Source organism: Branchiostoma lanceolatum, chromosome 8, assembly GCF_035083965.1.
Source record: "Branchiostoma lanceolatum isolate klBraLanc5 chromosome 8, klBraLanc5.hap2, whole genome shotgun sequence".
NCBI lineage: Eukaryota > Metazoa > Chordata > Leptocardii > Amphioxiformes > Branchiostomatidae > Branchiostoma > Branchiostoma lanceolatum.
The window spans coordinates 3,571,090-3,586,023 of record NC_089729.1 but is presented as its reverse complement, the minus strand read 5'-3'; the positions used below and the strand labels follow the sequence as shown (position 1 = coordinate 3,586,023).

Here is a 14,934-nt window from a genome sequence, read left to right as displayed (position 1 = left end):
ACCATGATTTCTGCAGGAACAACTGAACAAGCTGATGACCAACCTGCGGAACACTTCCCCCCACTTTGTGCGCTGTATCATCCCCAACGAGAGAAAGAGCGCGGGGGAGATTGACTCGTTCCTGGTGCTGCACCAGCTGAGGTGTAACGGAGTGCTGGAGGGGATCCGCATCTGTCGCAAGGGCTTCCCCAACAGGATGATCTTTGCAGAGTTCAGGCAAAGGTAAGGACAACTTCTACAGGTTACCTCCATTAACATTAATCTGCTAGGTTACATAAATCCAGATCTCTAGTGCAGAATCCCCAGGTATGCACAGTTTAGATATACAGGAGTGCATGATACTGGGGGACGTTGGGTTGGAGATCATACATATACTGGACCCACAAATAGGTTCTGTAATGTGCAACCCATATATATATGGGTCCCGCAGAACAAGGGTTGGGGCCACATGTTGGGGCCAAAACTGTTGATATTGATCATATAGTGGTGGATTTCCAGGTACCAAACGGAGAATGGAAATAATGGAAGAAATCGAATTTCGGAAATAAAGCAATGATGACTGGGATGTTTTATCATTGTTCCATATTCCAACTCACCCTACCAGAACCATACATAACTCCAATTGTTCACTGGTATACAGGTACCAGATCCTGGCACCCACTTCAATCCCAGAAGGCTACATTGAGGGCAGGGAGGCGTCAACGCTTCTCATTGAAGGCATCGACCTGGACCCTGTTGAATATCGCATTGGCAAAACAAAGGTGAAAATTACGCAACAGCCATTATGATAGTCATTTTGGCAAATGTAGGTTTGAACCTCACATTGCAATTTCTGACACCTGTTCTTCCATGTCATTCTTGTTGCAGGTGTTTTTCAAGGCAGGTGTGCTGGGACACCTGTTGCAATTTCTGACACCTGTTCTTCCATTTCATTATTGTTGCAGGTGTTTTTCAAGGCAGGTGTGCTGGGACACCTGGAGGACCTGCGCGACGAGCGGCTGGCCATAATCATGACCATGATCCAGGCCAGAGCACGGGGGCTGCTCCAGAGAAAGATCTTCAAGAAAATGATGGAGCAAAGGTCAGTGTTTATTCACCTGGCACATCCCCGTCTTGTATCAGCCAACGAAAGGGTATGTCACCCCGCAAGGGGCGGTATAACCCCGACGGTGCATGTCGCACGTTAACACGTCGCACATAAGCACGTCGACTACCTACCTACCTACCTACCTAAAGATCAGTGTGATATTCTGTTTGGATTCAAAATGGTGACTAACTTCTTGTATTAAACAAGAGTTCGGAGACCTCAAATCTCTTTGAACTATTCTGATTATGCAAATGACTTGCACATTTGCATAATGTATGCTTGGTCATGTACACCTTTAACTAACGTACACATGTCGCCCAATATTGACAGTCCATTCAGTTACCACTCAGGAACTTATTTTCATAATTGGTATCTTTTACTGTTTCACCTGCCATAAACTACATATGTTACATTGTTGTATTTGAGTCCTATAATGGAAATACTGCAAATATAGATTTTCCTCATCAATTATGCAAATAAGTACTAATTTGCATAGTTTCTGCTTCATTATGTACATGTCTGTGTAAGCTATCTGCATACGAGTTATCATGGAAATCCGTCGTTGCTTTGTTCAGTTAATTCTCCGTGGAAGATTGAAAAACGCCCCTGCAGTTCCAGAGCAAGCTGCTAGGGGGCCCAAAACTATACCAGTTCTTTTTTACATCACAAGCTATCTGCCACCAAAAAAACAAGACCATAGCATGTCCAGGTCAAAAGATACAAAAAACAGATGTTCTGCTGCAGTACCAAGGTCACATACCAGGGGGCCCAAAATCGAAGTTGACTTTCGTCTTTCAAACACCTATCCACATACCAGATATCATCAAAATCCATTCAGAGGTTCTTGAGTTATGCTGACTACAATAGTCTGGAAACACACACACACACAGACAGACAGACACACCCAAAACTATACCATTTTTCATGGAGATAATAATGTATGATGGGACAGATTCAATTTGATGCTTAACTGCTAACATTCCTAGATCATCTGTGTTTATACTCTTGAAAACTATTTATCTACCATTTTATTAATTTTGCAATTAATTATGATGACAATTAACATCAGGGACTGGACCTAGGGAACGGTGTTGAAGATTTATTGCCTTTCCTTTACTTTGTCTAACGAGAATTCCCCCCTCTGCAGAATTGGTCTGTCCATCATCCAGAGGAATATCAGGCGATATCTAGTCCTGAGAAACTGGGCATGGTGGAGACTCTTCACCAAGGTCAAACCCCTCCTGAAGGTCGTCAAACAGGTGAGCAATACTGTCCTGTTAACAGTTTTAGGTGGCAGACATTAAAAGCCGTTTTTGCTGACTTCCCTCACCTGAATCCGTCACGTTGCATTGCACCCAATTAAAGTACATTACAAACAATCCCTCTGTTTACTAACAAATGTCTCGCCTCACTTGAGCTCCCAGCAAACAAACATAGGATGGAAGGAAGTAAGTTGTCCTCACTCTGTGTGTAATGATCTTAATAACGTTTGGTAAACACCTGTTACGTGATCAGGTCAGGTCAAGGTTTGGTTAACAAAGAGCCCGAGCTCTGAAATCGGAGGGCTGGTGTCTCTTCATGAGTACACCTGTTACACCTGCTGGTTAACGAGTAGGACATCACTTGACCTCAATGCTATGAACTATGCCCTCGGCCTTAAGTGTTGACAGCTGTAGCAGTATTATGGTAGGTTTATAGGGACTTCTTGCGAGAGGTTCAGACAATGGTACGCAGCCCCTCCCCTTTCAAATAATTTTGTCTTTACGCTTGATGTTGCTGAGTGTCATAGTATTTCATTTTGATCAGCCCAGCACACAAACTGTCCAAACTCTTGACCATGCCAGTTACCTTAAACATAAGCACCTTCATATACTTCAGTAATGTGAAGCTTAATAACCACGACACTGAATAACTACCTTATCTGTGCCTCATTTAGGAGGATGAAATGAGAGCAAAAGAGCTGGAGATACAACAGCTGAAGGAGAAACTAGCCAAGGAGGAAGCCATTCGCAAGGAGACAGAGCAGCAGAATGCCACCCTTTCTCAGGACAAGAACGATCTTGTGCTGCAGTTACAGGCAGTAAGTAGTAAAGTCTGATCCTGCTTTCATCTCTCCATCTGTCAGTTTCATCACAACATTAGTTATTAAAACCATACTGTACTGTGTATTGAGGGGCTTCCAGATACAGTTTGCCATTTCTGTATTAATTTTCATGCAAGTGTTTAAATACCTTTCACAAGGTTGTGGCTACCATTACAGTATTTTAAAGCATTTTGACTTGTAGCTGGAGATTTCAATTGACATCTTACTTTTCCTGGTGTACACTTCCATCGTTAATTCCTGTGCGCACCTGTTCCGGTAATAAATCAGTGCTTGTATAAATAGCCTCCCATCTTATATATGAACAGGTGGGTCTATTTAGGGTGAGTGGATGTGCACAGGAAGTTATGATGTAACTGTACAAATGGGAGTGCCCCCCTCATGGCACCCTCTTTTCTCTCATGATTACAATTCTGGAAGTTTGGAGAAGCCGTCAGCAAGAACAATGTCAAATTATAAACCCATTCTCAAGAGCAGTACCAGAGCATTCCAAAGAAAAATGTTTATCATGAATACCTGTCATAGTTCTTTCTAACAAAATGGAACATGTCTTTGACTCTTTGAGTGTCAAGGGCCATAGATTGCTCCAATCTATACATTGGCCGTGTCCAGCTTCTAATGCACACGAAACCTTATCTAACACTTTGAGGCCCTGAAGTGTCAAGTAACTTTGCATTTGTCTGAAGCCATAGGAGGTCTTGTATTTGTAATCAGCCCTCACAATTTATGGGTTAACAGAATATGACATATCTAATTGTTGTACACATGGATGTGCACATAATCATACTATCAAGTTACCTATCATAGCCATCATACTATGATAGGTAACTTGACACTTACATGTACTGTACATGTATCAAATTCCATTATCAAGACCACCACCCTGAAATTTGATATTGTCTTGAATTGTGGAATGGTTGTGAAATATAATTCAATTAAATTTGTTTTATGCACCAATCCCATGATATCCTTTATCTATCTATCTCTATCAAATGTCAATGTTAGAATGAATTAGAAGTATCCCTATCTAGCTGCTAAATGGGAAAAGGAGCAACATCCGCACAACAGGAGAAGGTAAGGATTCACCATTGCCACATTGATTTTTTTATAAAGGACGACTTCTGTTGGGATGACAACAGCAGAAAATAGGTAACGATACAGACATTTAGTTGTTAATTGTACCTTCATTACACAGTTGAAGTTTAATGAATACCTGTAGACACAGACATTAAGATTATTGATTAAGATGACTTCAAAACTGGCCATTATGTAGATCTTTTCAAGGGGTAAGTAGAAAGTACTGTAAATCCAAGAAGAGCTTGGATTAAAACCACTGTCACAATGTTATTGTAGAAAGGAGGACGTCATGACAGCATGGAATGTCAACCTGGAGGTATCAGTTGTCACTTGCACTGAAGGCAGGGAGAGTAGAGTTAGGCAGAACCGCCCCTGGCTGCTCATTGGATAACAGTTTGTAATAGCATCATGTTCCCTGGACACTTGTAAGTCTTCTCCGGACCACACATTCCTGAGAAGCAGTGGGTTGACATCTGAGTGCAACTTGGTATGGTACAGAAAACAGGGCAGGATTAGATGGCCTTTGCTTCAGCGCTCATGACTGAGGGTTGTGTTCACCAGCCGTCACTTGAGCTGGAAGAGTTGAAACTGACAGCCTAAATTTTGTTTATGTTATATGATGGATGTCAGTGATATCACTGACTTGACCATGTCAACAGAAGAATGTACACCAAATTTATTTAGATGCATGATTCTCTGGAATGTAAACACTTTTGATAGAATTTCATAAGTGTTTCTCAAGCCAAGCTTTCCACACCTACCAATGCTCACCTGTACATTATTGAGAACCTGTCTTTTGATAAAGAATGAGACAATTCTTGCACTCTCAAGTCCTTGGAAACTGTTGCACATCCTTGAGCGCTTTCCTTATCAGGCACCTCAGATGCCTAGGTTGTTGCTTCAACAGTTCAGGTATTCAGACCAAGTGAGGAGCTTGCTGAAACGTTTGATGTGAAAACTTTGGACTTGTCATTTACGATGTTTGGTTAGCAACATGTAGAGAAGACAGTGTCACCCAGTCAGGAGGCACAGAACGTGGCTTTTCAAATTTATGGCTGAACTTTGTGAATGTGGACATTTCTCAATGACAATGTAACCTCCCTCACAACGCCTGCAGGCAATTAGGAAGACACTGAAGTGTGGATATAAACAGACGAACCGACCAAAGCTGACAAGATCAGTGTCAATAGGGTCCAGTTGGTCCCTGTCAATGTCAAAGTCATTGCTGAGGAATGAAGGTTCTATGCCCTTTGAAGCCGTTTACGTCTGGCCCAGTTTGGCTGAGATACAACAGCAGCCCCTGTAAAAGATGGGCCAAGTAAAGCGTGCAATAACAAAGAACAGGGTGAATGCATCAGTCAATGGTTTCCAGATTACCGGTGTTACAAACTGGCCACGAGGTGTGAGAAAAATTCCATGTGTCATTCTAACTTTGTCGCGTCCCCACTAGGGGCTTTTCTGTTAGTTAATGAAATTAGGGTGGTGTGGAAGACCAGAAAAGTTGCACTTATAGGACTAAATGTGGTTGTACAACAAGAAATATTTTGTTTTCATTGTTGGGGGGGGTCTTCAAGTTGTAAAAAAGTTTACTTTTATTCGGTGTACAAGATGTATTACGATGTCAACAGTTACATGGTAGACACCAAATCTATGTAAAATGCTTGTGGCAAGTTAAATTATGTCCATTGGTGGAAAAAGTTGACTATCAGTTTTGTGAACTTAAAGCAGTACAAGGCATTAGTGAGTTTCGAATTTTGTAGATACAAATGTGCTGTAAACTTTCCACCTGAAAACCATCAGCAGTCCCAATGAATGTCCTGTCAGGTCATCCTTCAGTGGAGTTTTCTGGAGAAACATATCAAATATTTTACACGTGTAAAAAACAAGAAAATTTTGCACAAAGTCAGACAACAAGAATGTATTACTTTAAAGTTGCTGACTTGATTTTTGTTCTCCATCCCAGTAGTGATAGCTGCCTTGTCTCACCATCTGACATGTTAGACAGCATCAGACAGCATCCAGGCCACACAAGCAGCATGTTGTTCAAACTCAACCGTATCACTAACACTGACTGATAGTTTTGATAAACTTGGCATAAACCTTTGTGGTCAGGTAGCTTTATGTAAATGAGATATCATGATGGAAAGCAAATATTTATGGAGCTTATTGGAAACATAGCGCAATGTGGGTGGTCAGCAGTGTTCTTATAAACATCAAAATTATAAACACTAAGAAAACAGACATTTCCTTTATTGAAGTCAGTTGTCCTTTATGGCCAGGTGTATCAAGTCACTTGTCTTGTATTAATGGGTTAATGGACACTTAGCATTGCCAATGGACTGGAAAGATCTGACCAAATCAAAAACATATACTAGGGTTTCCACGCCATATCAAAGATTCCATTCATTTTAAAAAAAGTTGCACCAAGGAGGTTTTAAAAGAACTTGGTATAAATAATACCTATCACGGTTTAGGACATAAATAGTGTAAGACTTCACCATCAGTAATCTGTGTGGAGTGCATAAGATATCCAAAAGGAGGGCACTAGAGGGCACTAGAATCTCTGACAACCGGTGCAATGGCCTAGTGGGTAGAGTGTTCGCCTTGCATAGGGTAGGTCGTGAGTTTGAACCCCGGCCGGGTTATACCAAAGACTTTAAAAATGGTACATACTGCTTTCTCTGCTTAGCACTCGGCATTTGGGAAAGAGTATGGAAGTTAAACACACGCCACTACCAGTGGACTAGCCCCCTGCTGTAGCGATTTCACAAATTTGTGTGGCCCAAGGGCTACTGAAACGGAGATGGGCGCCGACCTATGCACCATCGGTGCGGGAAGGAACTTTGAATCTGTGTGGAGGAAAACAAAGCAGCCTTACTCGTTATCCCAGTGACACAACATACTCAGGCTGAATGTGAAGGCCAGGCTTACATTTCTGAACAGGGCTTCCCGAAAACACCAGGGCTGGCTGTTTATGTTCTTGCTACAGCAAACCAATAATGCCGTTATACTGACCAGTTGTTTTTTCTCGATCTGTGTGGTCAGAGGTAGCTTGGACAAAGTAATGACCCAGTTAGAAGTGGCAGCAGTAAACATGGGGGCACTTTTAGGAGGTGTAGACAGTTTACAGATAAGGTTAATTACATCTGAAAGGTTGTGCAGTACTAGTGCCCTCCTTTTGGATATCTTATGCATTCCACAGTGAACTTTGTAGGTCATGCTAATGACACAAGACAACATGATGACTACATCTACATGTACCAACATTCCCTTTGACAGAGTAACATTGCTCAAGACATCTCCATAGTCATTTGATATTGACCATGTCATGATAGCAGACTGTTATGAAAAGTAACAATGGGGTGAACTTGTCTAAACAGCAAGCAGTATAGATGGATACTGGTCAGTATGCCTGCCTGTGTATGGAGTCCATTATTCATCATTTTATGGGGTCAAGGAGATGTAGTTTAGCTTGAAAAGCAACAGGTGTCTCTGTTTTAGTGAGTTATAAATTTCCAACATAGATGACAGACTTAGGAGTGTTCATAGGCATTAGTAAGACAAACTCACATGACAGTCTTTTCAACAATCAATCATCACAGCCTACTTTCATAAGTCCTCCATTTTTCTGCTTTAGGTAATTATAACACCATCTGTTGAGGTTACTTGTTTTGTTATCGTAACTTATATGAGTTAGTTGAAATCCTCCCACACCATAAGGCCTATAGGGCGCTGTCCATCCCCGTTTCATAGCCCAGGCCACACTGGGGTACAAATCACTGCAGCAGGGGGCTAGTCCACTGTCATTGGAGTGTGTTTAACTTCCATACTGTTTCAGAAGTATGTATCAGTTTTATAAAGTCTTTGGTATGACTCAATGCACCTCTTGTCCAGAGGTGTTCTACCCGGGAGTTGAACCTGGGCCTTCTGGTTCCAAGTAATCAGAAAGTAGATGTGGTAAAGTAACAGAAGCACAGACCACTACACCACAGGGACACCCCTCAGCTTATATGAGTGTGTCTGTAGAAACCTCAGCCTGCATTATCCCATTTCAAACTCTCATGACTGCTCTCCAAGCAGCAGATGCTGAGCCCTGCTAGCCTGAGTACCAGCCTTTTTAGCTTCCGTACGCTACCCAAGCTCCGCTACCGGCAGCGGAGCTTGGGTAGCGCAGCGGAGCTTGGGTAGGGCAGCGAAGCTTGGGTAGCGGACGGAAGCTAAAAAGGTTGGCATTCAGGCTAGAGCCCTGCTCGACCAGACCCTCCAAATGGCTTATTGGAACTTTTTAAGCCATATATCTTGTAATGAGCTTTGTGGGGATCTGAATGTAACACCATCCCCCATCAGAGAGAACTGGAATTATGATCACTTACACTGCATAACGTCTGACCCTTGGTAGTTCATGGCCTGGTGGATGCTGTTTAGAGTCGTTAATTAAAATCAACATGGTCGTTTGGCTTGCACAAAACTCCCACTGCAGTATGTAACCTTATCTGGTTTCCCACAAATATTTGTACTGCAATACTTCGAGGCATCTGTGTCTGATACTGCAAAAAGTGAAGTATTTAACAGCTTTAAACTGTTGGTTCAGAGGTTGTTGACCTAGTTGTCCCACCGTAGTGGATTTTCTTCAGTAGAAAATCTTCTCATGATCACGTCATATCTTCAGATGATTACAGACTTGTAAGTTACTTCAAGTTCACACCATTAAACTGTCTATATGAAGGAATAGTTATGACTCTTGGAGGTGGGCCTTAAGTCGTATCAGTAGTGACCAGCTTCAGGGTTGAAGCAAACACGGCAGTTTTGTGACTGGGAAGTAAGGTAGGTGGATATTGAAAGTTTGTTTAGAGCCTGCCGATGCCATCCAATGTTTCAAAAAGCTGAACGACTTTGGAAGTTTGCGTACCAAGAACTTCTGCCTAAGAGACTTCTCAGTTTGCATATCGACTCTTGGAAGAAACTGTAGCAGTCATCGTCATCTTCACCAATGGTAAGTCTGTTTTGTCTAGTCCTCTCTATGACATACATGTATGTAGGCCATTTTAGCTGTTTGATTGCTAATCATACTTAATGTACATGAATTTACAGCTGTCAATGAACTGTCTTTCCAAGAATGCCACAGTTTAAGATGGATGAAGAAGACCTTGACCCTTAAGTCAATATCTGTGTTTCCTGAAGTCATTTGTTTCTGATCATAAAAAAAGGAAAAAAAGAAAAAAAATCTCCTGAGGGACTCACTCCCCTTCCACTAAGGGCACACCATTTTAATTTCTTGGTTAACAGAATTTTCAAAAAGAATGCTAGATTGGAAAATCAACAGGAAAACAGAATGTCAGAGGAAAGTTTGTACTTTGGTGCACACAATTTCAGGGAGTGGACAGGGTCAGGTGCAACTTTTCACCCCAGCCTTCTGTTTTCATGATTTTTTGTTGTTGCTGAAATTTAAAAAAAAATCTGTTAACCAAGAAATTGAATTGGTTTGGCCTACTTAAACGATCCATCCCCCCTTACAGATTTTGCACAGAAAAATTGTTGACTCCCATTCCCTTCCTAACCTAACCCTTAGTTAGTATCCACCCCTACTACTAGATAAGACCTTACCCACTAGTTTGGCTCAAGTGGTTTCAATTATTTGGTGAAGCTGGGCTAGGTATGTTAAGAACTGACATCAAAGAGTGAAAGTTTGCTGAACTTTGACCTTGACAAATGGGCACAAACTGGTCTCCTGATCATCAAAGGTAAACTAAGGTGTCTCTGACCACCGCACAAGGGCGGAGACACTTTCTCCCTACAATATAAGTGGGTACTGCCGGATTAACATCTGTTCAAGAATAGGAAGGTTGTTGAAATGATTTACATTGTTTTGTCTAATCAGCTTGCTGGAAAGTAAAACCTGTGACTGTCAGATGTTCACATTCCTGAAGTAAATCTTGATTCTAGGGGAGTGGTTGCCTTACCTTGTGATATAAATCATGTCTTTCCTCTCATATAACTAATGTTATATGTTTCCCATTGTGAAATGGAAAAACACCACTAATCGAAATCAGCTGGCAGCTGTTCAAGTTGACAATAAATGTGTATTTATATGTATGTAATACAAATAAACAAAATGCTACATTGACATGACAAATATATTTTTTAAGGACAGAACGAAAGATAGCTAATATCATTTGATCTTTAGGAGTGTAGTACTACAAGTAGGAACAGGAGTCAGTGACTAGTGGTCCAAGAGGAGAAGTGGGTCAGGCCATGTGCAAGTGATTGCATGTGCTGGTTTTACATCATTGGTCAGTGGTCCTGCTAAATCAGTTAGTTAGAACTACCCGCAGCTGCAACACCTAGAAGACATAGCGTAATCCTGGCCACTTGAGACTCAAGCTAAACCATCCATCTTCACGCCTAACCCCCTCCTTATGAGGTTACTTATTAACTTATCAGGTGGCTGTCATATACAAGGTGGCTTCCCCAGGACACCCTGCTACTGTTGACATTATGTGGGATATACAGCCACTTTCTCCCACAGAGCGCTGTCCACCCTGGACCCCCTTTCGTTATCTGTTTGGACAGACAGGAATTTCCGTTGGCTCTGCACTGGTCCTGAGGCTCAAGCTGATATGTGTCAGGATATGACAGAACCTGTAGATCTGGTTTAGATTAGAACAACCTCTGCTACCTTTTTGATCAAGGAATCTGTCCCCCAGTGCCAAAAGTCCAACTTAAGTTCCACAAGTTGTTTTCTGCTTGGGGTGAGCCCTGTCCCCTGAAATTGTTCCAAGGTGCCCTAAAGTGAGGAAATGCAGGGAGAGCCAGGGAAGCATGATCTCATGTTTAAGTGTTGCAGGAAGAGAAACCCCTACGTCACCGTGGTATGAGGTTTTCCGCTGAGTGGGTTTCAGACACTTTCTAGCTGCTGCCTGACCTCCAAAAAAGGGGGCCGGGGAAATGTTTTTTATCTCGGTGGGGGAAACAAATTATGAACCAAGTCCAAGTTCTAAAGCTTGGAACATTCCTCAGCTGACCTAGACCAAACAGTGATGGTGAGAGTGAACCCAGAAAAAGTGCACCCAGGCTTACTCATCCATAGCTAGTGTGGCATCCTTGGTTCAAACATGGCTCACAAGAGGAGTAAGGACTTAGACTTTCCTCCTTTATGGAATGGTTTACAGGAGCAGGACAACCTGGCCGATGCCGAGGAGAGGTGTGCTGCTCTTATAAAGACCAAGGCGGACTACGAGGCACAGATCCAAGAACTACGCGAGAGATTAGAGGACGAGGAAGATGCAAACGCGGAGTTGACGTCATCTAAGCGTAAGATTGAAGAGGAGTGCGATGAGCTGAAACATGACATTGAAGACCTGGAGATGACCCTTTCTAAGGTGAGAAATTTTCCATTTGTTCTACAGTAAATTACCTGGATGTTATATATAGTTTACAACTTGTTTATCCCAGCCAGCCCCTGCTTGTAAGTCACTTGTATTGCCAAATGCACAGTGTTTATCCTTCATAGAGAAGAGTGTTGACATGTGAGACGTCAGGCAAGATGTTCCTCATTCCCGTCTGTATAAACCTGGTGGAAGGAATGCCAGACCTGCCAAACACACAGCCCTTTAAAGGACAAGAAGTGGCTCATGTAAACTTCTTAAACAGAGGAAGTCTGAAGAACACTTGTTGCTAGGTAACAAGAACATACTTACAGAAGAGAGCATCGCTGATATGGATAACATTCAGTCTTTGTTTACTCTTTAAGTGAAGCTGAATAGTAGGCCACAAAAAACACACTACTATTTTGTACAGGTTGGTCAATCATTGGTTTATCTAAGAACCTGTGTCCACCCAGCTTTTAGTGGAATTTAAACACTGTATGAAAATAATCAAACCTTGGGATTCTGACACCCCAGGGTTTACAGGCCAGACTGACTCAACACTAAAGAAAATAAACCTAGATTTGATGTACCTCAGCCTAACGGGTCCTTCAGACATATAGATTGAGGAATAAAGGCCTGATGAGAGAACAATCTTGTAACTTTCCATCTTTATGCAGAAAATGTGTAGGGAAAATAATAAAATAAGGTATGCTCACACATAGAGTCCTGTTAACAATGAGATACAGATCATATCAATTGCCCAGAGCACCAAAAGAATTGACCATTAAGACAATTCCCAAACTAGATTGAAAGACTGTCATATCACTTGCCAAATCTAACAGACAGATGGTGTTGAGAAAAATGTTTTCCAGTGTTTCTTCACTAATTGTCACCCACCACCCTCAAACTCAAAGTCGTGAACTTGCCTAGGTCAGATGATATCCCAGTGCTCTGATTGGGTGTCTCCAGGTGATGCACATGCCAGCTGGCAGGAGAAAACAGATTGAACAGGAATGTTCAGATATTTACATTTGTGTACATCAGAAACTTGGGGATGATTCAGTTATTAATCACACATGTAACACCTGTTCTGCTGTGGAACCTTCCTTTTCCAAATTTCCAAGATGAGATGAAAGTGTTGTAAGTAGGACCATGCTACTCTCCAAGCAGAGGAGGGGTTTCGGCTGGTTTTTGACGTGTTTGTAGGCGTTTTTGTCGGGCTTGCTACTTTGTCATGTTTTTTTTGTATAGCCAACCCAAGCAGAGGAGGGGTTTCGGCTGGTTTTTGATGTGTTTCTAGGCATTTTTGTCGGACTTTCTACTTTGTCATGTTTTTTTGTATAGCCAACCCACAACTCTGCGGGCTGTCGGAGTGGGTTGGCTATACAAAAAAAAACATGACAAAGTAGAAAGCCCAACAAAAACGCCTAGAAACACGTCAAAAACCAGCCGAAACCCCTCCTCTGCTTGGAGAGTAGGACCATGCCACTGTGCATCCCTGAAGACGTTTGAAGAGTGGTTTGATGGGTTTAAGGGCGAAACCTTTTTTACTGGGAACTCCAGCTGTTACATGAATCAACTGCACCCTCCCTTGTCTTGTTCCATTTCCCCTTTCATCTGTAAACTTACTGTGCACAGCAACCCCAATGCATAGCAAAAGTTATGGGAACTTATTTTAGGGACCCTGTGTTTTGAAGTTCTTGTGTTAACCTTGCAAAGATGGTCCATGTTTTAGGGTAATAGCTTCTCCCAAAATAGCACAGGATGAACCTTTCAGAATATGATCTGCACCTGTATATACTGAGGTAAATAAGGGGATTCAAACTTTAAACATTCTACAAGTGAGCTGAATGTGGTACTGTATTTGAAAGTGCTGCCTGTCTGATGGCTGAGACTAAGACTGGGGTCCCGACTACGCTCAGCAGATCCACATATTATGCTAAAATCAAGGAAACTTCAGGCAACTAGAAAGGCAACATTTTCGAGAAAATGAAGGATATTCCCCTCCCATTAGGTACTCCTCAAATATGCTATATCCATAGCATTTACCGTAAGGGAAATACAAGTTTCTGCCTACATTATGCAAATGTGGTCCTCATTAGCATAATTTGTGTCCGGGTGTATGCCCCTTTCCAAAAGCTACCTATATCTTAAATATGGCATCCATAGCATTTACCGTAAGGGAAGTACACTTTTCTGCATAAATTATGCAAATGCAGTCCTCATTAGCATAGTCTATGTCCAGGTGTTTTCACCATCCCATGGAGGGGAATATAATTACACAAAATTTGGTCACCTCGTAATGATTTACGTGAATAAGAAGGCTTTCCCTGCAAATTACAGTCTGGTGATCAAAATAGGCTGCCTATGCCATACAGAAAAGAGCATGCAGACCCATATGTTATGCAGTAGTGGGGTGGTGTACAGTAGAACTAGTCCAGTGGCTAGCAATCCTGTTTCTTGTATCCACCAGTCGCAATTTACTGAGTTAAAGTATCAACATGTTGTGCTATTCAGATATTACTTCAGATATTACTTCATTCGAATTTCTGGTACACCTGTACATACCTACTGTACTCTACATACCCTTTTTGAATACAGTCAGTACTTATATTTGAGTCTTAACAAGGGGCATGCTAACTCGAAGCCGGTGTTCGAGATGGATCTCCAAATATTTCTCAAATTAGAAGCCTTTCTTCACCCTACCTACCCCTGGTGAAACAGGCTGCTATGATGATTGCTATCCTCAGCAGGAGAGTCTGGACTGCTGGACCAGAGGCTGGCGACCCATCCTCCAGAACCATGTCCAATTAAGATTTCCTGCTCCATGGCACAGGGGAGCCCGCCTAATTGCCTAGACAAACACAGAAAGCAAGCAGAACAGCAATGCTTTCTCTCCCCATATAATCCATTATGCACTACTTGTAAGTCTTGTTTAGTATCTATGTGTAGGGGGTACATGTTGGTTGCAAATTAGCTTATATGATTGGGGGCTGTTCACATTTTTTGGCATCTTAGACTTCATTGTATCTATCAGAGTAGACGTCATGTAGTATTGAGTCCCTTCCAAGTGAACACAAAATGCCTATTCAGATAGATCTCTTCCAGGACCAAGGTAGTCTGTAAATCCTATCATGAGCTTAATCTGAGGCAACCTTGGTACCCGGGATGACCTCAGGGTAAAGTGCAGGGTCACCCATCCCCTGACCCCCTCTGCTGATAAGAGCCAACCACTGAGGGCTGCTCCAGAGCAGTTTGAAATCTGACCCTGCTCAAGTTTTATAGGTTTTGTATATCCAAGC

The 14,934-nt window shown here is 42.1% G+C and overlaps 1 protein-coding gene across 3 annotated transcripts in view; it reads left to right on the top strand.

Moving 5' to 3' along the window:
- Window positions 1-14,934, top strand: part of LOC136440824 (myosin-16-like) — a 93,959-nt gene that overhangs the window by 30,766 nt on the left and 48,259 nt on the right. For all 3 annotated transcript variants that reach the window (XM_066436948.1, XM_066436949.1, XM_066436950.1), the window contains 6 exons: window positions 17-222; window positions 641-761; window positions 945-1,081; window positions 2,235-2,346; window positions 3,024-3,167; window positions 11,435-11,644. In XM_066436948.1, the coding sequence (XP_066293045.1) occupies window positions 17-222; window positions 641-761; window positions 945-1,081; window positions 2,235-2,346; window positions 3,024-3,167; window positions 11,435-11,644 (930 nt within the window). The remainder of the gene's footprint in view (window positions 1-16; window positions 223-640; window positions 762-944; window positions 1,082-2,234; window positions 2,347-3,023; window positions 3,168-11,434; window positions 11,645-14,934) is intronic.